The following is a 27,637-nucleotide window of genomic DNA, read 5'->3' as shown; positions in this document are numbered from 1 at the left end:
ACTCCAACCTGGGCAACAAGAGCTAAACTCCGTCTAAAATCAAAACACAAAACAAAAAAAAATTATTTTCTGAGGAGGCAGAGAAAGAGTATTGCTCATCCCTGCCAGGGACGCTCATGAAGCGGCTATTTAGCTCTGCTGCATGTTTGTGGGTGTTTGTCAGAGGTGGCCACAGGCTCCGTGCCAGGGCTCTGGGCAGCAGCCACATCATCTTTTGCCACTATAGGGGATGTTGCCAGAATACCCATGGGCCCGTGTCTTGTCGTTCCACCACCAAGAGAAACTTCAGTGTCCTTGGGCAAAACCTGGGAGGCCAGGTAATGGAAAGCAAATAGCAGATGCAGGAGATGCTTGAAAAGGGAAGAGAAGCAACGTGTTAACCTTGGCCTGAGACTAGTGGAGTCCTGTTAAGTGATGGATCACTAGAGCGTTCCTCAGCAACAGTGCCTGTCAGAGAAGAAACCCAGAGCAGACATTTACATTCTTCTTTTCTTGTTTTTTGTTCACTATCAACAGACAATGGAATATCAGAGTTTGCTGAATCTCAGCTTTAGGTACCAATAAAAGCTTTCCTTGACCTAAATGCATTTGAAAAGCACACTATACAATTATATCAGTGATAAAGTAAGAAATTCACTCATTTACAGGAGTCATAGCATCAGAGTTGCAGACCCTTCACGGGGAGCTGCCATTCATGTGAAATGCTATTCATAATTGTTAATAAAATCATCAGGATAAAAGAGGAAACAGGGAGCAAAGTTGTAAGCATCCCAGGCATGCAGCAAGGATGGAGAAGTTTAGCAACAATTGTTTATGTCAGGGGGGCCAAGGAAGGCTGACAGAAAAAAAACATTCTTTGAGTTTGTATTAGGGTTCTCTAGAGGGACAGAATTAATGGAATATATATACACACACATATATACATATGTATATATACACACCCATATATATATAGGGGAGTTTATTAAGTATTAACTCACATGATCACAAGGTCACGGAATAGGCTGTCTAGGCTGAGGAGCAAGGGGAGCCAGTCCGAGTTCCAAAACTGAAAAACTTGGAGTCCGATGTTTGAGGGCAGGAGGCATCCAGCATGGGAGAAAGATGTAGGCTGGGAGGCTAGGCCCATCTGACCTTTTCATGTTTTTCTGCCTGCTTTATATTCACTGGCAGCTGATTAGATTGTGGCCGCGTCCAGATTAAGGGTGGATCTGCCTTCCCAGCCCACTGACTCAAATGTTAATCTCCTTTGGCAACACCCTCACAAACACACCCACGATCCACGATCAATACTTTCCATCCTTCAATCCAATCAAGTTGACACTCAGTATTAACTCTCAGAGTCTCAATAGTAGTAAGAAGGTTCCCAGTGAGAAGGAGTGAGCTTGGGGGTGGTCCCGTGTGCCTAGGTATGCACAGGGTTGGTACGTGTATGTGGCAGTGATTGTGTGTGCATACACACGTGCACATGCATTTGTGTGTGTGCAGATATGAATTGTGTGCATGTGTGTATGCATGTGTGGATGTGAGTGGGTGTGGATGTGAGTGTGTACATGTGTGCATATCTGCATTTGCATATGCGTTGCTGGGTATGGGTGTGTGTGCATATGTATGTGGGTGTACATGTGTGTATGTGCCTCTGTGTGCACATGTGTGTGTGTGTGTATAGGGACATCAAAACACACTAGATAAGATAAGAGCCCTTTACTCTTCTCCTGCAGCCTTGGCCTTTACTTCCCTGTTACAACCTCCGTGGTTCTTACTGTAGATTCCCATTGAACTGACCGCCTCCTCTCCTAGGAGGGCCGGGGGAGGGGGCGGCAGTGTGTTCTTCAGCTGCACACCCAGCCCTGAGCCTGCCTCCTGGTAAGTGCTAGCTCAGTGTCTGCAGAGCAGTAGAACTGCACCCCACACTGATGGGATGGGGGACAGTTAGTGTGCATGGCGGGCAGTTCTCATCTCACCTCCTTCCTCACCAGACGTGCTAAGTTCCATTTTGCAACATGGGCAGTCTAGGTTTTGTCACTTGTTTTTTGAGCATTGGTTTTCTTTTTTCGTTTTTTTGAGATGGAGTCTCTCTCAGTCGCCAAGCTGGAGTGCAGTGGTGCAATCTCGGCTCACTGCAACCTCTGACTCCCTGGTTCAAGCGATTCTCCTGCCTTAGCCTCCTGAGTAGCTGGGATTACAGGCACGGGCCACCACACCCAGCTAATTTTTATATTTTTAGTAGAGATGGGGTTTCACCATGTTGGCCAGGATGGTCTCCATCTCCTAACCTCATAATCTGCCCGCCTCGGCCCCCCAAAGTGCTAGGATTACAGGCGTGAGCCACTGCACCCGGCCGAGCATTTGTTTTTAAAACAAAAATGCATTTTTTTGAATTAGCGTGGACCCAATTCTGGCATATAGAATAAAGTCTATAGAAATGTAAAGAAACCCTTCTTTTTTCAAAATTCTTGACATTGGAAGAAGTCAAACCTCATGGAATGCTCTCAGTGTCTTTTATTACAAACCCCAGCTTCTTCCTGGTGATTCTCACGTTCTCGCCTCTCATGTCCACTTGGTAATCTGACGTTTTAGTTTGGAAATGATTCAGGAACCTACTCAACCACTACTTGTAAATGCTGCTTTTATGAAAACAGCCATTCTTCCTTGCCTGTGTCACCACAAAAGTTCTAGCTTGGTTTCTTTTTCCATTTCCGCTTCATTCTGCACACTTTGCTGAGGCTGCTGTATTAGTCTGTCTTGCACTGCTATAAAGAAATACCTTTACATGGCCAGAGCCAGAGGAAGGTGGGGGGCATGCTACACACTTTTAAATAAACAGATCTCGTGAGAACTCACTCACTATGCGGTACCAAAGGGGGATGGTGGTAAACCATGAGAAACTGCCCCCATGATCCAATTAGCTCCTGCCAGCCCCCACCTCCAACATTGGGGATTATAACTGAACATGAGATTTGATGGGGACACAGATCCAAACCATATCAGTTACCTTTCAATAAGAAGATCTAGTTGTATTAAGTGGGAAACTATGAAATTGCCAATATCCAACCTCTCTTGGCCTACAAAAATTTGCGGTCTAACAGAAGTCACCATGACACTGCTACCTAGCTCTTGAGTCTGTGTTGGCCTCTCATGACAATGGGTTTTTGAGAAGAAATTGCTGTATTTTGTTTCCTATTCGCTTCCTTAGGATTAAATAAGTGGGGTGGTATCCAGAATCTCATGTCCCATCGATGTCATTTTCTGGGTAACCAACAGCAAAGATCAGATATTTACCTCTGACATGCAATGTTCAAATGAAATAGTAAAACATCTCTATGTACATGTTTTATGCCTCTTTATAATATCAATTGAATTCTATCCTTTCTGAAGTCACTACACCATTTCTCCCAGTATAAAATTGTCTACGAAATCTCAGAGTTGGTTCTGACACTACTAATTTTGAGTTGAGTGACCTTAGACAGATCACCTACTTTTTAAGCTTCACTTTTCTCATATAAAAGTTAGGCATGTTAATAATAGTTAACTCATCAAGCTTTTCTGAAAATTAAAATAAAAGTGCATATAATGTGGTAAATAGGGTGACTCACACCTACTGAGTGCTCCATGGAGTACATTGTACCTTTTAAAATAACTCAAAGAGTGAGATTGGGTTGTTTGTAACTCAAAGGATAAATGCCTAAGGGGATGGATACCCCATTCTCCATGATTTGCTTATTTCACATTGCATGCCTGTATCAAAATATCTCATGTACCCCATAAAAATATGTACCTACTATGTTCCCAAAAATTTTTTTTAAAAGAAAAAAAGTATTAAAATTTGTTTTTAATTATTTATTTATTTATTTACTTGGAGTCAAAGTCTAGCTCTGTCCCTGAGGCTGGAGTGCTGTGGCCCAATCTTGTTGGCTCACTGCAGCCTCTGCCTCCCATCCTCAAGTGATCCTCCCACCTCAGCCTCCCAAGTAGCTGGAACTACAGCCGCGCTGCCGTACCTGGCTAATTTTTGTATTTTTTGTAGAGACAGGGTTTCACTATGTTGCCCATGCTGTTCTTGGCCTCACAAAATGCTGGGATTACAGCTGTGGGCCACCATGCCTGGACTTTTTTTTTTTTTTTTTTAGATGGAGTCTCGCTCTGTCACCCAGGCTGGAGTGCAGTGGCACGATCTTGGCTCACTGCAAGCTCTGCCTCCTGGGCTCACACCATTCTCTTGCTAGCCTCCCAAGTAGCTGGGACTACAGGCACCCACCATCACGCCCGGCTAATTTTTTGTATTTTTAGTAGAGACAGGGTTTTACCATGTTAGCCAAGATGATCTCGATCTGCTGACCTCGTGATCCGCCCACCTCAGCCTCCCAAAGTGCTGGGAGATTACAGGCGTGAGCCACCGCTCCTGGCCCATGCCTGACCTATTTTTATAGACACAAGTTCTCGCTGTGTTGTCCAGGCTGGTCTCAAACTCCTGGACTCAAGTGATCCGCCCAACTTGGCCTCCCAAACTGCTAGCATTACAGGTGTGAGCCACTGTGCCCAGTCTATTTTTATAGAGACAGGAGTCTTGCCATGTTGCCCAGGCTGGTCTTGAACCCCTGGCTTCAAGCAATCTTCCTGCTTTGGCCTCCCAAAGTGCTGGGATTACAGGCATGAGCTACTGTGTCTGGTCTAAAGTCTTTATTGATAACATTTTGAGTGATACTGATTAAAAAATAAAAAAGTTTTACCATAGATATTTGCGTTAGCTTTTTTATTGTTGTATAACAAAATACCACAACATAAAGGCTGAAAAATAACACATATCTCACAGCTGCACACAGTTTAGCTGGGTCCTCTCCTTAGGGTTTCACATTGCTATAATCCAGGTGTCAGCTGGGGCTGCAGTGTGTCTCATCAAAGGGCCAGCTGGGGAAAAAGACTGACTTCCAAGCTCCCTCAGCGTGGCTGGCAGAATTCATCTTTAACTGTAGGACTGAGGTCTATTTCCTTGATGACCTTTGGTTCTGAATTGGGAGCTGCTCTCACCTAGGGACTGCCTGAAGCTCCTTGTTGCCTGGCTTATCTGTAGACTGTCTTACAACATGGCAGCTTGCCTCTTTAAAGCCAGCAAGGGCTTCTCCAGTCTGCTAAGATAGTATCTTATATAGAACATAACACAGGAGTGACATCCCATCACTTGTGCTATATTCTTTTGGTTAGAAACAAGTCAGGTCTCCCATCCCAGCACTTTGGGAGGCCGAGGTGGGAGGATCACTTGAGGTCAGGAGTTCCAGACTAGCCCGGCCAACATGGTGAGCCCCCATCTCTACTAAAAATACAAAAAAATTAGCCAGGCGTGGTGGCTAATCCCACCACCTGTAATCCCAGCTACTAGGAAGGCTGAGGCAAGAGAATCACTTGAACCTAGGAGGTGGAGGCTACAGCGAGCTAAGATCGTGCCACTGCACTCCAGCCTGTGTGACAAAGTGACACTTCATCTCAACAACAACAACAACAACAGCAACAACAAAAAGAAGTCAGGTCTTGCCTACTCTCAAGGTGAGGGGATTGTATAGGGTATAACGGGTGATGCATGAAGATCACGGGGCCCATCTTAGAATTCTGCATACTATAGTATTCTAATAATCTCTAATAGATGTCCAATAATCTCTAATAGATGTCTAATAATCAGCAGAGAATATTTTCAGTTTTATCTTCATTGAGTACCATTTTTTTAGATTTATAACTAATAAAACATTATTTTTATATTAATTACATTTCCTTCGCTTTCTTGTGAGGGTTTAGAAACTAGTCTATACATTTATCCTGGGCTGTATTTTTCTGTGGGCTTTCTAGGGTGTGATGTGAGTACACAGAGTTTACACGCACCTCACTGAAACCGTTTTTTTTCCTTGCAGCACTGTAAGGGCTGTGGTAACATAGGCTGGACACGGTGACTCACACCTGTAATCCCAGCACTCTGGGAGGCTGAAGCAGGCAGATCACTTGAGGCGAAGAGTTTGAGACCAGCCTGGGCAACATTGTGAAACCCCGTCTCTACTATAAAAGTACAAAAGTTAGCTGGGCGTGGTGGTGTATGCCTATAGTCCCAGCTACTCAGAGGTTGAGGCAGGAGAATTGCTCGATCCCAGGAGGTAGAGGTTGCGGTGAGCTGAGATTGTGCCACTGAACTCCTGGGTGACACAGCGAGACTTGGTCTAAAATAAATAATAGTAATAATAATAATAATAATAATAAAGAAACAAACAAACAACGTAAAGGGACTTAAATTCTTAACTCTTGGTTTAATGTTACTTGACTTCCAAAGACTAACAGATTAGTCATATATAGTGCCGGTGCAGGTATGGGGAAACTGGCACTCAAGTTGTTAAGTTTAACTGGTACTTTCAGTTCTGATGTGTAGTTTGGCAACATATCAAAATTAAGAATTTGCATTTGCTTTGATCTAGCAATTCCATTTATAAGGATTTATCCTACAGAAATATGTGGTTAAGAATATTCAAAGCAGAATTGTTTAATGTCAAGTAAGTAGAAGAAACCTAAATTTTCATCAGTGCTATTGATTAGATATCAAGTCACTGATGCAACAGAATTTTACATAGTTGATTAAAAGAATGAGGCATGGCTGGGTGCAGTGGCTCACACCTGTAATCCTAACACTTTGGGAGGCCGAGGTAGGAGGATCACCTGAGGTCGGGAGTTCGAGACCAGCCTGACCAACATGGAGAAACCCTGTCTCTACCAAAAATACAAAATTAGCCAGGCATGGTGGCCTGTGCCTGTAACCCCAGCTACTCAGGAGGCTGAGGCAGGAGAATCACTTTAACCCAGGATGGGGAGGATGTGGAGAGCCAAGATTGCACCATTGTACTCCAGCCTGGGCAACAAGAGAGCAAAATTCCATCTAAAAAAAAAAAAAAAAAAAAAGAATGAAGCACATGTATTATGGCCATGAAAAGTTTTCTGTAAGTTTGAAAACTTCAATTTTTTCAAGAGCATTAAAAGAAAAATTTCCTTGTAAATAAAGTAACAGCTTTTTCCTGGTCCATAAAGAAAATACGACCTGGAAAGAATAGATCTTATATTTAAACAAAACAAGGCTTTGATTGTGTTAATACAAAATAAAATATGACAAGAAAAAAATTAATTTTTTGTTAAATTCATTGTACTCAAGTTGGAAATCCTGGCTCCTTTCTTAGATACATACTATCTAATTTTAAGTTGTTGTTGTTGAGACAGGATCTCACTCTGTTGCTCAGGCTGGAGTGCAGTGGTGCAATCATGCTCACTGCAGCCTTGACCTCCTGAATTCGGCGGATCCTCCCACCTCAGCCTCCTCAGTAGCTGGGACTATAGGCATGTGCCACCTAATATTTTGTATTCTTTGTAGAGATGGCGTTTCGCTATGTTGCCCAGGCTGGCCTCCAATTCCTGAACTCAAGTGATCTGCCCACCTTGGCTTCCCAAAGTGCTGTGATTATAGGTTTGAGCCACCATACCCAGCCTCCAAGTTTTAATATAAACATATTTCTTAATTTCACTGTGGAAGGGGTCACATGACAGTAAAAGAATGCTTTAGAAATTGTCATATCTACAATGCATGGATCATTGGGACATCACAAGAAACTTTTCCTGTATTCTATATAGAAGACAGGAAAATCCTTATAAAGTTATCTTGAAGTACAGGAGCAATTTCTAACATTTTGGGTTTTTTGGCAAAGCACAATGTAGCTTTAATAAGACTAATGAGGACCAGGTTGTCATCTACAGGGACTAGACATCTTAATATCTGTTTTCTGTTGGAGGGCTGGAGGGGCAGGATACATCCAAGCACTGTGGAATCTGTTTTCCATGTGTGATGTACAGGTTGAAAAGCAGTCTTCCATTTGCACAAACGGAAAGTAACAAAATTGTTTAAATTAACCAGAAGTCTGTAACGAGGTTAAGTAAAGGCTAAATGTTGTCGTTTCTTGTTTATCATTAGGAACACGTGATGATGGTAGTGCTGGTGATGAGGGTGACTGGGCTCAGAAATGATCATAGGTACACCTAGGTTTTGAGGCCTAATTTTCTTGTTTCTGGAAATGAGGTTAGAAACAAGAGTACTGATCAAAATCTCCCTTGGCTATTACTGTTAATATGGTTTGCATCTAGAATGACACAGAAAGCTCATTACCCATATCTTTTCTATGGCAGTGAGGAAAACAGAGTAAGTTCATGAACATAGGGATTTAGCCTTGGGTAAGGAGGAAGGGTATGAAGCAAGGTTACTGACATTTCCAAATGTCTGGAATCCGATTTGAGGCTGGGCACCGTGGCTCATACCTGTAATTCCAGCACTTTGGGAGGCCCAGGTGGGAGGATTGCTCGAGCCCAGCAGTTTGAAACCAGCCCGGGCAACATGGCAAGACCCCGTCTCTGTAAAAAATACAAAACATTAGCCAGGCATGGTGGTGCGCACCTATGATCCCAGCTGCTGAAGAGGCTGAGGTGGGAGGATCGCATGAACCCAGGAAGTTGAAGCTGCAGTGAGTCATGTTCACACCACTGCAGTCCAGCCTGGGTCACAGAGCGAGACGCTGTCTCAAAAAATCAATCGATCGATCAACCCGACTGTGGCAGATGAAAAACTTGGCAGTTTGATTTGGAGCTCATGGAAACTTTCAATTAATCTTTTCCCATATTTTGAATTTCTAGAGCAAGGAGACTGGCTTTCACAGAGGTTTGGGTTGAATTCAGTTTTCTTCAGAAGAACTTCAGAATGCACTACAACAGGAAAATCGTATTCTAGATGGAGTCAAGTCAATCTGTTTATATATCAGATATATCTATGATATACATGTAGCTACTATCTGATTATGTATCAATTAAATAGATCATAAATGTGGAATGATGGGGACTTTGAGAGATTTGTAACTGAAGCTGCCTTCATGCTCGTTAGAATGGTGGGGTGGAAGAGTTCCCAGTTTTAAAGGAGAAGTACAAGAAGACCCGTAATGGTTAGCAAGATATACAGAACACAGTGGACATAGCAGCACACTTCTCAAGTCAGGTGAGCTGGGGCTGAAATCTTGCCTTTCCCGCTTATTATGTGATCTTGGGCCAGATTGATTTACTATTTTATTTTTTATTTGTTTTCATTGAGCCTGGGCCTTTCTATGCTGCAGGTTAGTTTTGAACTCCTAGCCTCAAGCTGTCCTCTTGCCTCAGCCTCCCACAGTGCTGGGGTTATAGGACTGAGCCACTGTGGCTTGCCCAATTTACAATTTTTAATGGAGGGTGAGGGAGTCAAAAGAACAAAAAAGATGGTAAAGGGAATTTGAGGAGAAAACAAATAAAACAACAAGGTACAAATAAAAACTGCCTGAGTTCTTTCTACTGACTCCCTCATAAAAAGGAGATTTTCAGATCGAATGTTTTTGCAGACATTGCCTTTCCTTCCCTACAGTGCTTATTTTTTTCAGCTCCAGGTTCAAGCTCAAAGGCCTAAAGTTTTCCAAACATCTGAAGAAGAAGAAGATTTTTGAGACTGTCCTAGCCTATTACATAAAGGAAACATAACCGAGAATTTTGTCTAAAGGTTTTTATTTGAAACAAATATTTGCACCAAGCAAGAGCTTCTTTTCCCCACTCCAAATTAAAACACAGCGCAACAGGGGCCACATTTATTTGGCAGGACAGTTCCAATATGTGAACATCCTCCTCCTCACTGCCGTTGGGGTGACTTGACTCATAAGCAGGTGTTCTTACACAAAATGTTAACCCGAACTGCTAGTGTCACACAAAAAGAAGTGGTCTTGACTGTGTATGTGGGCCAGCATGTTCTACACATGCTGAAAGGTGGGAGAAGCACAAATACAACCCACTCTTTAAACAAACTAAACAATTCAAAGTAAAACGTTCTATCCCCGCCCCCTCCCCACCCCCGCCTTCTCCAATAATAAAATGTAGCATCGAGATTTGGTTTGGATCCTGACCATTCACAAAGTGTTGCCCCGTGGGACTTGCATCATTAGGGTTATGGATGATCACAGTTCATTTGCTTTGAAGAGACGCGTGTCTACTCCTTCCTCCTCTTCTTGCCTTCATGCTTATGTTCTTTGGGGCGGCTGCTGAGGGTCTTTGAGAGCCACCATGCTGTCTGGCTTCTTCCAAAAAGTTGTCCAAATCAAAAGAATCTTCTTCAAACTGAATGGTCCTTCTCAGCCTCTTGGCCTCTCTGCCTATGGTCTGAACCGGAAAACTCCTTGTCAGGAACAAATCTAGGAAACAAGAGAAAAGACTATGAACTATTTTGTTTTCACTGGTGTAAACACTGAAAAGGAGTTGTACAGCTTGATACCTGTTGGCCTTTATTCTGGTTTCTAGGTCATCACCATACATGTCCTTGTCCAGATTTTTACTGGACCTATAAAAACTCTGGACCATATCTTTACCACCCCTCTAGGCTTGATCATAAACATTATACATTTCATCTTCTACACCTGCAAATCCACTGTCCATACCCTGTAGAAAAGTGGATGACATTAAATGAAAATATAAACATCAACTATTAAAAGATGAATCTGACAACATTCATGTGAAGAGTAAACTCTTGCTAATTCATTGCTCAAATTTTCCACAATCTGAACTGCGAATTTTAAAAAGGTCTTCATTGGACTACACGTGGTGGCTCACACCTGTAATCCCAGCACTTTGGGAGACCGAAGAGGGCAGATCGCTTGAGGTCAGGAGTTCAAGACCAGCTGTGGCGTGGCATACAGAGAGCCAAGCAGCAGTGCCTGCAGCCTATGTGAGTGTGGGGCCCAGGGTGCCCTGGGCAATGGGACAGAGGGACCCAGGCAGTCAGCCGATTGCAGGAGCTTGGCTCTGTCCCAGCCCCTGGCTCTTAGAAGTGTCCTCATAATGGTCAGTCTGAGTATCCAGGCCACCTTGAGTCACTTTCAAGGAGTGTTCTGAGGGCTGACAGGGTCCCCACTGCCGACCCCTTTGCAGAGAGGGGGACACTGAGGCCCAGAGACTGGAGAGACTCAGCAGAGGCCACGTGGCAAAGCAGCTGCTGGCTGGAAGGAGGCAGGAGAGGGCAGTGGGGAAGAGCATGGGCCCTGGACCTTAGATGGCTCAGGGTTCGAATCCCTTCTTCACCCCTTCTCTGGGCCTCCATTTCCCCACCTGTATAATAGCAGTGCCCATCCAGTAAAGTTGTAGTCAGGGGCAAATGCAGTTTATGCAGGCCATCCCCTCAGCCCTGCAGCTCATCTGTAGTGGGCACTCAGCAGGAGGGGCTTGGTGGCCTCAGAGGCACAACAAGGGTCTGAGATGAGATGGAGCAGCTGGGAGGATGGGACAGCACTGAAGGGGTGGCCTGAGGTGAGTGACTTCACCTCTCTGGATCTCTGTTTCCCCATCTAAATGGGAGGGCGCAGGGGGTGTGAAGATCTGGTGAGAAGCAGAGGCCAGTGGTACTGTAGACCGAGGCACTACCCGGCTGATCTTCACTTCAGGAGGCCACCCGGGGCAGGCATGGGGTTCACAGCCAGCCCCACCCAGGGCCCTGCGCTTACCCAAGACTGGCCTGTGCCCCTCCCTGCCTCCTGGCCTCCAGGTCTGAGCTGGGTGGGGGCCAGCGACCCTGGCCTAAATGTGGAGGATTTCAGGAGCTGTGCTCCGTCAGACCTTTCAGCTGGCTGGGGCTCTGGGCGCTTCCTTTAGACCCAGGCTGGGGGTACTGCCACCAGGAGGAAGGCTGAGAACTCAAGGGCTCGTTAGGATGCTGGTGTCATGGGCTGGAGACTGGGAGTAGTCCCTCCAGCCAGTGCCAGTGATGCCTGCAGCTTGTCCCAGCTTCTCAACAGCCCTCTGCAGGGGCAGCCCCAACCCCACTTTATACATGAGGAAACTGAGGCCCAGAGGGTGGCCGAAGACTTGTCCACGATCACACAGCAGGTTGGGGGCAGAGCTCAGGCTTCCTGCTGCCACCTCCCCACAGGTCCTTACAGACAGGGAGGGTGTGTCTGGGCCACAGGGTGGGCAACCCAAGGGAGGGGAGCAGCGTGCACAAAGCTGGGCAGCAGGGATCTTGGGGTGTGGGTGCAGGAGGAAGCTGCTTGCTCTGGGCTGTGGCCATGCAGTAGCACTCACTGGGCCCTCACTGGGGTCCACCCCGGTTCTCCCCACAGGCCCAAATACAAAGGCAGATACTGTGTGGGTAAGCGGAAGCGCTTCCGCCTCTGCAACCTGCAGGCCTGCCCCGCTGGCCACCCCTCCTTCCGCCACGTCCAGTGCAGCCACTTTGACGCTATGCTCTACAAGGGCCAGCTGCACACATGGGTGCCCATGGTCAATGACGGTGAGTGCTGCCTCCCATGGAAACATTGAGACTCAGAGGGCGGCGAGCGGGGTGTGGGTCCAAGGTTACCCTGTGATGCAAGCAGGAGACCCAGTCTCCACCCCAAGCCTGGGCCACTCCCACTGTCCCCTGGGGCTGCTGCTCGCCCCTAGCTCCCCAGTCTGCAGCCTTGCAGATAGCTATCAGCCCAGCCGGAGCCTCCAGCATGTTTGTGCTGCTTGGGAGCCTCCAGCCTGCCATGGATGTGTGTCACGGAGGGGTCTTCCTGGTGGCCTCCATACTCCTGCTCCAGCTGTTGCTGATGACTCTTCTACTTGGGCCCCCAGTGAACCCCTGTGAGCTGCACTGCCGGCCCGCGAATGAGTACTTTGCCGAGAAGCTGCGGGACGCCGTGGTTGATGGCACCCCCTGCTACCAGGTCCGAGCCAGCCGGGACCTCTGCATCAACGGCATCTGTAAGGTGTGCCTGGTTAGGAAGAGGCTCTCCCAGCACTGCCTGCCCCCAGCCCCACTGGCGGGCCCCAGGTTCTCTCCTGGTCCTCCTCGGGCCACCCTCCCCATGCTCTACCATCGGGCTTCCCAGCCCCTACCCTCTATGACCTCTAAGGCAAAGCCCCTACCACGCCTCCTGGCACTGGAGACCCCCCCCAGTCAGGCCTCGCCCCACTGCGTCTCCTTGGATGCCTGCACCAGCACCGCCCCAGCCAGGAAACCGGAGCCCAGGCAGTGGCTTGACCTCTTGCTGGCTGGCTGACCCCAGGCAGTGGTTTGCTCCCTGATAGAGGGGTTAAATGAGGTGGCACAGGTGACATGAAGGGCTCTGAGCCCCGAAGAGTAGCCCTCAGTGTTTGGTAACAATTTATATTCTTATTTTTAATAACAACGATGGCCTCTCCTCTTTGCCCATGTCTCCAGCCACCTACTTGTCCTTGCTTCTTGCCCTCTAAACCACTGGGGTATCAAGGCCTGGGCTCCGAGGAGGACCAGGAGGGAGGTGCCAACCCCCAGTGCCTTTGACGTTGAAATTCCCTGCACGCGCTGCTCAGGAGCCCGTGGCGTGTCAGATCCCCTGCCTGCCCGCAGGCTTTGCGGAACTCTTCCCTTCTCTTGTCTCTTGTGATGCTCATGACATGCCTTTAAGGGAGGGGTGGGTCTCCCTGTCTCACATCTGAGGAAACTGAGGCTCAGGGAGGTAGAGAAGTTCACCTGGGTCAGAGGCACAGCTGGGGTGGGGCAGGGCCGGAGAGAGGCCTCCCAACCCCCACTCCCAGCTTTCTTCTCCTGACCCTGGCTGGCTCCCGGTGCTGGGGCCACAGAGGGCTGGCCGCCAGCACCAGGGGCCTCCCCTCCTCGTGTGTTGCAGAACGTGGGGCTGTGACTTTGAGATTGACTCTGGCGCTATGGAGGACCGTTGTGGCGTGTGCCACGGCAATGGCTCCACCTGCCACACCGTGAGTAGGACCTTCCAGGAGGCCGAGGGCCTGGGTATGGGGTGGGACCACTGTGGGGAGGGGTGTGCTCTTCACCTGGTGGCCCCTTCCCCATCTCCCCCGGGCCCCTGTCCTTGGCCTCGTGGCCCCCACCCAGCCTAGAAATGGCTAAGCAGGGAGGGCTTGCTGGGGTGGATTCTTGCAGGAGTCAGGGGACCCCTGGCCCACATGCAGAGACCTGTCCCCATGGGGAGTCTTCCTGTCCCAGAGACCCCAGGCAGGGCCACCCCAACTTGTGTGTGGTCCCTGGGCCTTTCAAAGAATGGTCATCTCCTCCTGAATCTTCTGAGACCCCAGCTCCATGCCCTCACCTCTGGTCTGTTTTGCACATGTTGCTGAAGTACTGACTGTGTGCTAGGTGATGAGGACATGCAGGTGAAGCGCTCAGTCCTGAAGGGGAACAGAACCTTCTGGTGTGATCAGTGCAGTAGAGGGAGGCCCAGAGGGCTGTGGGAGCACTGAGGAAGAAGGTCCTGGCCTGGGGAAGTCAGGGAAGGTTTCCTGTAGGAGGCGGAAGTTGAGCTGAATCATAAAACTCAGAAGAGATGGAATGGGCATTCCAAATGGAGGAAAGAGCTTGCGCCAGAGCCCTGGAGGCAAGAAGGGAAGGCAGGGCCCGCTATGGGGCCTTGAGTGCCAGGCTGAGAAGCTTAGATTTCATCCCAGAGATGCAGTGCAGTGTGGTGGATAAAGCACTGGCCCTGGAGGCTGCTTATATTGCAGCAGGACGCTCATGCACGTTACTCTTCCGGTCTGCCTCACTTTGCTCATCTGTAAAATGGGGATAACAATAGTACCATGCTATAGGGCCGTTACCCATGAGCTTACACATGTGAAGTGCTGAGAGTAGTGCCCGGCACGTGATGGGTGTGATGGAAGTGAATGAATAAAAGCAGGCCACGTGGGGATGAGGAGGGTGTCCCAGGAGAAAGGCCTGGGCACTTTGGTTTTTTTTAGAAAGAGAATGCCAGCCGGCCCTTAGAGTAGGGGATGGATCCAGCCTTATGATGAGACCAGTTTAGGTCCCCAAGAGAGGAGTGACGGGGCACGGCCAGGGGGTCAGGATTTATGGCACCTCCGCAAGGTTTTGGTGACCCATGACCGATCCGAGCAATTTGGGGAGCTCAGACTTTAAAGCTAATGGCGAAATCTTTGGCATCAGCAGGCGGAGGCAAGTGGGGAGAGATGTGAGGGGAGCAGGTGGGGATAAGCAAGCTTCTCACCCTGGGCACAACCCTTGCCTGACAGGGTATGTGGACGTGGGGCTGATCCCAGCCAGCACACGTGAGGTCCGCATCCAGGAGCTGGCTGAGGCTGCCAACTTCCTGGCACTGCAGAGCGAGGACCCGGAGAAGTACTTCCTCAATGGTGGCTGGACCATCCAGTAGAACGGGGACTACCAGGTGGCAGGGACCACCGTCACATACGCACGCAGGGGCAACTGGGAGAACCTCACGTCCCCAGGTCCCACCAAGGAGCCTGTCTGGAACCAGGTGCCTGCCTCCCGAGGCCCAGGCGGGGGGAGCAGAGGCGGAGTCCCCAGGCCCAGCACCTCCCATGGTAGGTCTCGTCTTGGAGGAGTGAGCCCTGGGTTAGTCACAGAGCCTGGCTCTGAGCCAGACCCTCCTGCTGAGGCCTCTACCTCGGTTTCCCCATCTTTAAAATGGCCCAGCTGTGTAACAGCTGCAGTTCACAGAGGTGGCTGGGGTCAGCTCCTTTAAGACTGGGTGGATGGAGAAGACACCTCGTGCTCACGGGCCCCCGCCTGCCCACCCAGCTGCTGTTCCAGGAGAGCAACCCTGGGGTGCACTATGAGTACACCATCCACAGGGAGGCAGGTGGCCACGGCGAGGTCCCGCCGCCCGAGTTCTCCTGGCACTATGGGCCCTGGACCAAGTGTACAGTCACCTGCGGCAGAGGTGAGAAGTGGGGCAGGCATAGCCCCGCCAGCAGGGGCTTCATCTCTGGACAGGGACACTGGCTTCAGCTCCCAGCTCACTGCTGGGCCACCATGGGTTTAGAAGTTTGCTTCTCTGAGCCTCAGTTCCCCATCTGTGAGATGAGGCTAGCAACCGCCCCATGCCCCAGGCCCACTGGGAGGGTAAATGGATGAGGCAGGTGGGTGCTGGCTCGCGGCGTGTGCTCAGTGTGCTGCAGCTCTTGGCGTTCTCCCTCCAGTGGACACAGCTCCCCCTTGATTTTGTCCTTGCTCAGCTCCGGCAGGTTTTGTGCCTGTATTTCTGCTGCATCCCGGAGACCAGTCCAGTGGCCCCTCACTACACTGACTTATTTCCCTGAACTGTTTATGAAAAGTAGGGCAATTTCATTAACTCCGACTCTTCCTCCCCATATTTCCCTCAGTCTCCCCCCATGCTCCTCAGTCTCCCCTCTCTGTCTCTTTGTCTCCTCCCCACTGCTCCTCAGTCTCCCCTCTGCCCCTCCGTCTCCTCCCATACTCCTCAGTCTCCCCCCATACCCCTCAGTCTGCCCCCATACCCCTCGGTCTCCCCCCACTATCCCTCAGTTTCCCTCCGGCCCTCCAGTACCCCCGCCACGCCCCTCAGTCTTCCTCCCCCGGCTCGGTCTCCCCCGCCATTCCTTGGTCTCCCCCCAGCCCCCCAGTCCCCACCCGACGCCCCTTGGTCTTCCTCCCCCTGCTCGGTCTGCCCTGCTGTTCCTCGATCTCCCCACACCTCAGTCTCCCACTTTGTCTCTTAGTCCTCCCCTTTCCCCCTCAGTCTTCCCATCGTTGACACTCAGTATCCTCAGGGTCTCAGAATCGGGAATCTGAGATACAGACATTTGAGCATTCCTTCAAATGCTATTATGATGACAAAGTGAAAATGGAGAACTGGGCAGATACCTTCCAAAGCTAGGAAACCCATTTTATCTAATACAGCTGTCTTTATTTTATTTTATTTTATTTTGTTTTATTTTATTTTATTTGAGATGGAGTCTCACTCTGTCGCCCAGGCTGGAGTGCAGTGGCGCGATCTCGGCTCACTGCAGCCTCCGCCTCCCAGGTTCCAGCAATTCTCCTTCCTCAGCCTCCCAAGTAGCTGGGATTTACAGGCACGCACCACCATGCCTGGCTAATTTTTTATTAGTGGTAGAGATGGGGTTTCACCATGTTGGCCAGGCTGGTCTTGAACTGCTGACCTCAGGTGATTCGCCCGCCTTGGCCTCCCATAGTGCTGGGATTAGAGGCGTGAGCCACTGTGCCTGGCCTAATACAGGTGTCTTTAATTGGACAAACGTGAAAACCAACAAATACATTTGCAGCACTAGACATTTGGGGAATTGTCTTTCAGCAAATTGGCTGCTTTGCAGGTGGACCACTTAGGAGCGTCTGCAGAGGCAAGTGCCCTGTGGTGGCTGGAACAGACAGGGGTTCTTTGTCTCAGGCAGGAAGTCCCAGGTGCACAGTCCAAGCTGGCGGGACCTGGAGCTGACTGGCCCTCAGCCACACCATCCTTGCCATAGCAGCCTCCCCTCCACTCCTGCTTGCCACAGATGGTGTCCTCCCTTCCAGGGCTCTTGCAGTGTTCTAGGCAAGAAGAAGGAGAGAGGAAAGGGCTGACTCCCAGCGAGGGACTTGTGCCTTTTTCTCCTGAGCCAGGACTGTGTCCCAGACCCCCCTAGTTGCAAGGGAGCGGCAGTGGGGTGTGTTTTCAGCAGGTCCCACTGCTGCCTTGAATAAAATCAGACTCTGTTGGTGAGGAAAGAGGGGGATGGATGTGGGACTGGCAGCTCAGGGGAGGGACAACTTACTCTCGGGACCACGGGGCAGGGGGTGGAGCAGAGAAGGCAGAGCCACCAGCAGATGGGGTCCTGCAGCTGGGCCTCAACAGGCAGTATGGAAGTGAGTGTCCAAGGTGAGGAACGTGGCTGTGCAAAGTCCCCAGGTTGGACAGTGGCAGAGGATGTAAAGGACTGGAGCAGTGCCAAGGCTGGTGTGGGGATGGAGAGCAGGGGCTGTCCATTGATGCCCCATTTCTTGTCCAGACATTCTCTGAGCCATTGGGAAGGGTGTGGATGGTGGGACCGTGTGTCAGTGGCCCCTGGACACACTGGGCCCTGAAGGCTCAGGCAGCGGCTCCTCCAGCCATGAGCTCTTCAATGAGGCTGACTTCATCCTGCGCCACCTGGCCGCATGCCCTTCACCCGCCTCATCACCCAAGCCAACCCCAGGAAGGAGCAGAGGGAGCTGGTCTTTCATTCTCTTCCCAAGGCTGAAGCCCCAGCCCCCGGTCACCCCTCACTCCAGCCTGGGCCACCCTGGACACTTATGGTCCTCCTCGTTGGGTCCCTGGCTGTGGAAATAGGCCTCAGGTCACGTTCAGTTTCCCTGAGGGGAAGGTGGCAGGAGCCACGGCTGGGTTTGCATGCTAGCAGCAGCTGGCATGGATCGAGCTCTTAGGATGTGCCGGGCATGGGCCGAGCCTGCACATGCAAGAACACATGCAGTCCTCCCTCCAGGACATGGAGGAGGCAGGATTGTCGCTCCCACTTCACAGAGGAGGACGCTGAGGTTCAGAGAGGCCAAATGAGCTGCCCAGGCATCTCAGCTAGGTTGCAGAGGGTCTGGGCACCCAACCCACTAAACCTCCACACTCTGCCACCCCTCCAGGGGCAGTCAGAGGGGAAGCTACATAGGAGAGGGGGTGGGTGAGAACCAGGAGGACAGCAAGGAGGTGACGGTGGAGGTCTGCCTTCATCCTGACATGGGCAGTAAGGCATCCTGACATGGGCAGTAAGGCGCTGTTCTGGGAGGGTTCTGGCAGAGAGGGTGTCTTTGGGTCTTGGGCGGTGGGCACCTGGGTGCCAGTCCCAGGCTGAGCGCCATGGCCCCTAGGTGTGCAGAGGCAGAGTGTGTACTGCTCGGAGCGGCAGGCAGGGCCCGTGGACGAGGAGCACTGTGACCCCCTGGGCCGGCCCGATGACTGCCAGAGGAAGTGCAGCCAGCAGCCCTGCCCTGCCAGGTGAGCCCGCCCCCATCCCCCACCAACTCCCCACCCCCAGGCATCCTGGGTCTGCCACAGGCCCCTACATCTGGGTCCCCGGAGGCCCTGGGGAGGAGCAGAGGGAGCCGGGCTTTCATTCTCTTCCCAAGGCTGAAGCCCCAACCCCCGGTCACCCCTCACCCCAGCCTGGGCCAGCCTGGACACGTATGGTCCTCCTCTTTGGGTCCCTGGATGTGGAAATAGGCCTCAGGTCATGCTCAGTTTCCCTGAGGGGAGGGTGGCAGGAGTGGAGGGGCTGTGCCTTGTCACCAGACTTTGAGGGCAGGACACTTACCTGAGCTTGGAGCTCTGGAGAATCATCCACTGGCTTCTGGCACTGTCCAAACCCCGAGGTCCTGGAAACCCAGCCTGGCCCTCCCTGCTGGTGAGCCTGCCAATGCCACCTGTCTGATGCCATACTGATGAGACCTGTGTGCCCTCAGCAGGTGGTGGGCAGGTGAGTGGCAGCTGTGCTCCAGCTCCTGCGGGCCTGGGGGCCTCTCCTGCCAGGCTGTGCTCTGCATCTGCAGCGTGGGGCTGGATGAGCAGAGCGCCCTGAAGCCACCCGCCTGTGAACACCTTCCCTGGCCCCCTACTGAAACCCCTTGCAACCACCACGTGCCCTGTCCAGCCACCTAGGCTGTGGGGAACTGGTCTCAGGTGAGTGTGGGATGGGAGGGGGCCCGCCTCCAGCTCCACCCTTGGTCTTCAGCTACGGGGAGGCAGACAGCCTTCCTGGAGACCTTGTGGGTGGGAGGGAACCTAGGCATTCCAGGGTCCAGCCCCTGACTCTAAAGCCTCAGGGATCAGGAAGCCCCTGGCAAGCATGGCCACAGTCATGGCCTTGAGCTGGGAAGGGCCAGAGAGGGCGGGCTGGGGTCTCTGCCACTCTGACATCAGGCAGTGGACAGGTTACCCAGCCTTGCCCCAGTGTCCCCTGGCAGCCTGCCTCCCAGGCTAAGCCCCTCACCCTGGCTTCCCCGCAGTGCTCAGTGACATATGAGGAAGGGACTCAGCACCGAAATGTCCTCTGCATCAGTGACACCGGTGTCCCCTGTGACGAGGCCCAGCAGCCAGCCAGCGAAGTCACCTGCTCTCTGCCACCCTGTCGGTGGCCCCTGGACACACTGGGCCCTGAAGGCTGAGGCAGCGGCTCCTCCAGCCACGAGCTCTTCAATGAGGCTGACTTCATCCCGCGCCACCTGGCCCCACGCCCTTCACCCGCCTCATCACCCAAGCCAGGCACCATGGGCAACGCCATTGAGGAGGAGGCTCCAGAGCTGGACCTGCCGGGGCCCGTGTTTGTGGACGACTTCTACTACGACTACAATTTCATCAGCTTCCACGAGGATCTGTCCTACGGGCCCTCTGAGGAGCCCAATCTAGACCTGGCGGGGACAGGGGATCAGACGCCCCCACCACACAGCCGTCCTGCTGCGCCCTCCACGGGTAGCCCCGTGCCTGCCACAGAGCCTCCTGCAGCCAAGGAGGAAGGGGCACCGGGACCTTGGTCCCCGAGCCCTTGGCCTAGTCAGGCCGGCCGCTCCCCACCCCCACCCTCAGAGTAGACCCCTGGGAACCCTTTGATCAATTTCCTGCCTGAGGAAGACACCCCCATAGGGGCCCCAGATCTTGGGCTCCCCAGCCTGCCCTGGCCCAGGGTTTCCACTGATGGCCTGCAGACGCCTGCCGCCCCTGAGAGCCAAAATGATTTCCCAGTTGGCAAGGACAGCCAGAGCCAGCTGCCCTCTCCATGGCAGGACAGGACCAATGAGGTTTTCAAATGATGAGGAACCCGAGGGCTGCGGAGCACCCCACCTGCCCCCGAGACCCAGCCCCACGCTGCCCACTTTGTACCCGGTCAGCAGCACCCACTCCTCTCCTAGTCCTGACGTGGCGGAGCTGTGGACAGGAGGGACAGTAGCCTGGGAGTCAGCTCTGGAGGGTGGCCTGGGGCCTGTGGATAGTGAACTGTGGCCCACTGTTGGGGTGGCTTCTCTCCCTCCTCCTCCCATAGCCCCTCTGCCAGAGATGAAGGGCAAGGACAGTCCCCTGGAGCCGGGGACTCCCACCTTCCCAACCCCAGGACCAGGCTTATGGGACCTTCAGACTGTGGCAGTGTGGGGGACCTTCCTCCCCACAACCCTGACTGGCCTCGGGCACACGCCTGAGCCTGCCCTGAACCCAGGACCCAAGGGTCAGCCTGAGTCCCTCAGCCCTGAGGTGCCCCTGAGCTCTAGGCTGCTGTCCACGCCAGCTTGGGACAGCCCTGCCAACAGCCACAGAGTCCCTGAGACCCAGCCGCTGGCTCCCAGCCTGGCTGAAGCGGGGCCCCCCGTGGACCCGTTGGTTGTCAGGAATGCCAGCTGACAAGTGGGAAACTGGAGCGAGGCAAGTGGTGTGGGCTGGGCGGGCAGGGAGTTTGCACGGGACCTTGGTGGCTGTTTCCTCATCTGAAAATGAGCAGAGTGGGACACAGGCGCCGTCTGTCTCGCCTTCCTTGGGGCGGGGGTTCCCAGGATTAGGGGAATGAGGGGACCTGGGGCCCATTCCTGGGCAGCACAGGGGGCCTCAGGGAAGGCAGGGGCAGGCACACTCTGGCAGCACAGCATGCCCCAGGATGGAGCTGGCTCAGACAGCTGCGCAGTGGGGAGGGTCCCTGTGTGGCCACCAGGCCCAGTCCTGCCCAACAGGCAGCAGCTTCCCTGAGGCTCTGCCTGGCTCCTCCAGGCTGGACTCAGCCCACTGCTACCTGGCTCTGCCCTCAGTGGCTGCACCCTCCTTTGGCAGTGACCTGCAGACGTCTGAGCTGCATGAAAGAAGCTGGCTAGTGCCCCCTCCCTGGGTCCCCAGATGGTCGCTGCAGGAGAAGCAAGCTTCTGCTCAGATTCCTAATTTTGGGGTGGGAAGGGGCAGGCTGAAGCCCACAGGGCCTGTTTTGCGTGGGGATAGCCAGCGATTTGGCTGCTGGTACCAGGACCCAGCCTTCCTTCCCTGGTGCCTCTGGGAAGCGACGAGGCTGGTCAGGATAGCTGGTCAGGGGTGCCCACAGGGTCTCCTCCCCCGAACCTCTGCACCAATGACACTGGAACACAGGCCCTTTGTCCCATGTGAGCAGGGACGGCTGCTTGCTGGGGGGATTTGACTTTTCATTCTCATGGTCTTCCTGGGAGGTGGGTGGAGGAGCCTATTTTGCAAATAAGGAAACTGAGGCCCAGAAGAGGGTCCCTGTCTTGCTGAGGTCTTGCTAGCCTAGGTGGGTAGTTTCCTGGCTGTGGAGGCCTGGCGAGGATGGGATCTGCCTGGCTTTCACGGGTCTGTGCCCCGTAGTGCTCCACCACCTGTGGCCTGGGTGCCCTCTGGAGGCCGGTGCGCTGTAGCTCCAGCCGGGATGAGGACTGCGACCCTGCTGGCCGGCCCCAGCCTGCCCGCCACTGCCACCTGTGGCCCTGTGCCACCTGGCACTCAGGCAACTGGAGTAAGGTGCATGAGGATGGAGCCAGGACAGGCATCCCCAGGGCATGGGGTGGAGCCCTGGTTCCCCACGGCCTGTGTTCCGAGAGCGGCAGGGAAGGGGAGGGCTCCAGGCTGCATGTCTACGTGCCTGATCGCACCGGATTCCGAATCTCTTGGGAGTCATCTCATCTTTGTCTGGCTTGACCTGTCTCCTTTCCTCTGTATCTTTGACCCCATCTGGACTTGTTCCTCCCTTTCTCTGTCTGTCCCAGCCCATGGCAGCCCCTGGCCATGCCACCTTTTGCCTGGGGCCTGCCAGCCTTGGCCTCTCGCTGGGGCTCTTCAGGGATTTGCCCCCGGCTGGGGCGTGGGTCTGATGCCTTTCCTGCCACATGCCTCACGGGGTCATGCCTGTGGGCCTGCACGTGGGGATGTGTCCACACAAGTCTCTCGGTCCCCAGTGCTCCCACAGCTGTGGCAGAGGTTCCTCAGTGTGGGACATGCAGCATGTGGACACATGGGACCTCCGGCCACTGTGGCCCTTCCATTGTCAGCCTGGACCTGCCAAGCTGCCTGTGCACTGGCCCTGCGGGGCCCAGCCCTGCCTCAGCTGGTACATGTCTTCCTGGAGGGAGGTGAGGCCTGGGCGTTGAGTTGGGGGGAGGGGACACCCTCAGACCCTGGCTGTGCCCTGACTCCTTCCCTGCCCACCCAGTGCTCCGAGGCCTGTGGCGGTGGTGAGCAGCAGCGTCTGGTGACCTGCCCAGAGCCAGACCTCTGCGAGGAGGCACTGAGACCCAACACCACCCGGCCCTGCAACACCCACCCCTGCACACAGTGGGTGGTGGGGCCCTGGGGCCAGGTGAGCCAGGCTGCGGGGGGGAGCAGGGAGCAAGTGCTTGGTAGTGCCTGGTCAGTCCTGGGTTGGGTGAAGGAGCTGTGGAGTGTGTGCTGTGAGCCAGGCTCTCTGTGGCCCCTGCACATGCAGCAGTCAGTGGACGAAGCCCTGCCGTGCTGGTGCTCACACCTGACAGGGAGAAACAGACAAGGAAAGGGCACGTGTGCTGTGATGTCAGGGAAGGCCTTCCGAGGAGGGGTCTGGGGTCGAGACCCGAGGGAGGAGTCAGTGATGCCAAGGACAGGGATCGAGGGGACAGCAGGTGTGAAGTCTGAGGCAGGAATGATGAGCTTGGGGAGATCAGGGAGCCCAGCAAAGGCCAGCGGCAGAAGGGGGCAGAAGAGGGGCCTCAGATGGGCAGGACACCTTCTGCTGGGCCTGTTTGCAACTGAGGGGTTCAGAAATGTCAGATTTGGGCCCTGAGCTGGGTCCGGGAGTCAGCTGGGCCAGCGTTTGAGTCTTTGTCCGACTGGCTGCTGAGTGACTCTGGGCAGGTTGCTTTGCTTTGCTGGGTCAGTTTTCTCATCTGTAAAATTGGGACGCTTTGGGAGAGGAGGGTCAGGAGGATTAAATGGAGGAACGCAACAAAGCACAGGGCCGGGCACAGCACGACACTGGCACAGACTCAGCACATGTTTAGGGCTTTCAGACCTGCACCTGTTAACAACAAAGCCTGGCGGGCTGGGCCCCAGCTGTGAAATTGTCTCCACCCCTCCTGCCCATGGGCTGCGGCAGGTCCTCTGCCCTGTCCCTCGGGCACAGCGGTGTCTCGCCCACGTCTCTGCTCACTGCTGCATCAGGGCTCCATCCCGGGGCCCCTGCCCAGGCCTCTCAGGCATGTCCCGTGTGAGGGGCTCACTGCCCTGCCGCCCCAAGGGCTGTCCCATGGTTCTCATGCCCCTTCCCTCTGCAGCAGCCGATCCCACAAGTGAGAGTGGGGTTCCAGCACCAAGTGGGCTCTAGGAATGGGAACAGGTCCTCCAGGAGGCACTGAGAGGGCGGCTGGGAGCAGGGGCAGGCCAGTCAGGCACAGGGCGCAGGGACAGCTTCCCAGAGGAGGTGTCCCTGCCCCCACTGCTAGGGCTGGCCCTGGAGACACTCATTCCTCCCCTGCTCCCCCCAGTGCTCAGGCCCCTGTGGTGGTGGCATCCAGTGGTCACACACTGGTCAAGTGTGTCAACACCCAGACGGGGCTACCCGAGGAAGACAGTGACCAGTGTGGCCATGAGGCCTGGCCTTGTGAGCTCCCGGCTGTGTGGCACCGAGGATTGTGAGCCCGTCGAGCCTCCCCGTGAGTCCCCCGACCCCAAGCTCTCTGCTGAAGTGAGGTGGGGCGGGAAGGGTGATGGGGAAATTGGGTCTTCAAACCATTGCACCCACGGCACCGGCTGGCTCCATCTGTAGTCTGGGCTCATGAGCCACTGGAAAATCCTGATGCCACAGGATCCCATGCTGGAGGCTGGGCTGTGCTGGGAGTCAGTCAAGAGGAGTCCCAGCTACACAACATCCCGCAGGCAGCTTTCTGACCTCCGGTGAGTAGAGGGAGTGGCCTTGGCCCCTGATTTGCTGTGTGAACCTGGGTAAGCTCTTTCCCCTCTGGGTCTCAGTCTTCCCACAGTGAGACCGGGGATGTCCCTGAAGCTGTGTGAAAACTGGGCCTGGGTGAGTCCCTGTCCCCTCCCCAGCCCTGGCCTGTCCATTCCCTGGCCAGAGGACTGCCTAGAGTGAGCAATGGAACCACAGGAAGGGCCTCCCTTCCAGGGTCCTGCTAATCCCAGTGGTGGGGGGTTTCCTGGCCAGCTGGGTCCTGGTGGAAGGGCCTGAGCTAGCCCTTCTGGATATCCCACCCCACTGCCTCCAACACACACACACACACACACACACACACACTCACACTCACAGACTTCCTGCAGCCCCAGCTGCTCTCAGCAGTGCTGAGGGCAGGAAATGGGGTGGCCCTGGAGTGTCACCTGGGCTCCCCTCACCAGCTGTGTGGCCTTGGGCTCCATTTCCCTCTCAGGGCCTTCATGTGCTGAATAAAGGGGCTGCCAAGCCCCATCCTTGCATAAGTGAGGTCTGGGCATGAAGGGCGCAGCACTGCGTGGGGATCCAGGTGGTGCTCAGGGAAGGCGGCTTTTACCCCTTCCCCAAAGCCACTGTCATCCCCAATTGCAAGGTCAGGGAGAGGGCCTGGGGCTGACCCTGCCAGTCTAAGGAATCCAGGAGCTGTGGCCTGAAGAGCTGCAGCCCTTGTGCTATTGGCTGTCTGCCCCCTGAGCCTAGGACAGAGTCCTCAGCCACGGCCCTCAAGCTGGCATTCGGGGCCCCCTGCAATCTCCCCAGTCTGCCTTCTCCCCTTGTCCAATGCAGCCTTCTCTACCTGCGCTGGCTCCTGGGCAGCCCTCATTTGGGCTCAGAGTGGCCCCTGCCATGCCTCGCTGCCATGCCTTGCTACCCTGCCTCTGGCAGGGGTGGCCTTCCTGCCACAAACCCCATTATCTCAAGGCCCAGTGGCAGTGCCCCCACCCTGTCCTGCCTGCCCTCAGCACGCACCCAGCCAGCATCTCAGAGCACTCCTGTGTGCTGCCTGAGCTGGGTTCTGGCATCACATCTCTCGCCTTCATGGCTAGAGCTGGCCACAGGGAGTGGGGTGGTTATGATCTCAGGGGATGAGGACCAGATGGGGCAGAGAACAGGAACTGAGGCCCCTGGGGGCCTAGAACCAAGGACGGATGGCCCAGGAGGCTCTGGGCTTGCAAGGTCTCCCAGGGGCGGGTATGAGTGGGCTGCAGGGAGTGGGCTATGGGGGCTGGTTAGGTGGCTGAACTGGAAGCTGTCCTAAGTGAGGAGTTTTCTGCCACCAGTGAACAGTGGAGGGGCAGCTGGGAAGGTGTCTTGGACTTTGAGACCTGGAATTCCCAGGATGTTTTGCTGGTCTGTGGGATAGTTGGCGGGACAGGGGGAAAGCCGGGAAACTCCAGAGTGTGCGGTCGCTGCAGTGACACAGCATGGCCACATCCATTTGCTGTGGAGGTGGGGTTGACAGAGGAGGGAACCGAGGCCCAAGAGGTGAAGCAGCTTGTCTGAGGTCACCCCGGGCGACCAGGATGCAGGCCTGCAGATGTGCACTTTGGAGCTCTGCCTGGAGCTGGGGTGGAGGAGCCTGCCTGCTGCCTCGTGCCCTCTGCCGGGCCTGAGGGATGTCCCTGGCACAGGGCTGGCTGCTGTCCTCCCGCTCTTCCTCCCCAGGGAGGTCTGCTGGAGTAAGCAGGGCCCAGGCGGCAGGTGGGGGCTGTCAGCAGTGGCAGTGGCATCAGGAGCAAGGCCAGGAGGCTGGAAACAAGCCACTTCCCAAAATGGCTGTGATAACCACGGGGCAGGAGGGCCCAGCCAAGCCTCAGCCCTGACAAGCACAGCCTGCAGCCGGCCTCCCTCCCCACTGGGCCTGGGCTTAGTCCCTGGTTTCTGCTGACAGCCTGTAGGGCCCACTCTCTCTAGGCTTCGTGGCCCACCTGGGAAGTGGGAGGCTGGCCTGGGAGATGGGACCTGTGACTCAGAACCCGAGGCTGTGTACAGCCCCTGTGGCTGGAGGTGGTCACGGAGGTCTGGCAGGACAGATGCACTGGGGCAGGGGGCGGTGGCGGGAGTCGGGGGCAGAGGCCGCTGCAGGTTGGCAGGAGGCCCCGGGACCGCAGTTCTGTGCCAGGATCTGTCGGGGAACACCAGGGGTGAGCAAGGATGGAGATGGGATGGCAGGGCGTCGCCCTGGGCAGGCTCTTTAACAGGCATGTGAGGGGGTCAGGGTGGGGTCTCAGGACCTTTCCTCCAGAAACCTCAGCCCAGCAGCGCCCGTTCTCGAGTCCTGGGGTCGGCCGTGAGTAGGTGGGACAGAGACACCAACAGTTGGAGACCTGCAACTCCGGTTTGGGAGCCGCTCCAAAAACCGGGGCTCTCTGCTTGGTGGGGAGCTGCTGGAGCCTCCTTAAGGTGGTTGGGGTGGGGAGCCAGGTTCTGGGTACCCCAAACCACTGGTTCTGATGCCTCTCTGCCCCCCCCACTCCAGGCTGTGAGCGGGACCGCCTGTCCTTCGGGTTCTGTGAGACACTGTGCCTACTGGGCCGCTGCCAGCTGCCCACCGTCCGCACCCAGTGCTGCCGCTCGTGCTCTCCGCCCAGCCACGGCGCCCCCTCCCGAGGCCATCAGCGGGTCACCCGCCACTGACGGTGCCAGGATGCACAGACCGACCGACAGACCTCAGTGCCCACCACGGGCTGTGGCGGAGCTCCCGCCCCCTACGGCCTAATGGTGCTAACCCCCTCTCACTACCCAGCGGCAGGCTGGGGAGCTCCTCCCCCTCGAAAAAGGTATATTTTTATTCTAACAGTTTGTGTAACATTTATTATGATTTTACATAAATGAGCATCTACCATTCTAAAGC

At 54.2% G+C, this 27,637-nt stretch overlaps 1 protein-coding gene across 1 annotated transcript; it reads left to right on the top strand.

Annotated features, from left to right (window-relative positions):
* The first annotated feature begins 116 nt into the window (after positions 1-116).
* On the top strand, positions 117-27,635 carry LOC100976854 (A disintegrin and metalloproteinase with thrombospondin motifs 7). Its single transcript, XM_063596511.1, is given in 19 exon segments — positions 117-317; positions 1,769-1,866; positions 10,703-10,795; positions 12,183-12,352; positions 12,679-12,814; positions 13,716-13,837; positions 15,091-15,335; positions 15,620-15,761; positions 18,698-18,824; positions 19,292-19,505; positions 19,832-20,628; positions 20,630-21,236; positions 22,176-22,328; positions 22,763-22,936; positions 23,017-23,163; positions 24,323-24,355; positions 24,357-24,437; positions 24,439-24,490; positions 27,263-27,635. Coding segments are annotated over 19 exon segments (3,750 nt in total). The 3' UTR covers positions 27,421-27,635.
* The last annotated feature ends 2 nt before the right edge of the window (positions 27,636-27,637 follow it).

The sequence above is a fragment of the Pan paniscus genome, chromosome 16 (genome assembly GCF_029289425.2).
Source record: "Pan paniscus chromosome 16, NHGRI_mPanPan1-v2.0_pri, whole genome shotgun sequence".
NCBI classification, from domain to species: domain Eukaryota; kingdom Metazoa; phylum Chordata; class Mammalia; order Primates; family Hominidae; genus Pan; species Pan paniscus.
Note: the sequence above shows the minus strand (reverse complement) of the source record. Positions and strands in the feature narration are given on the sequence as shown.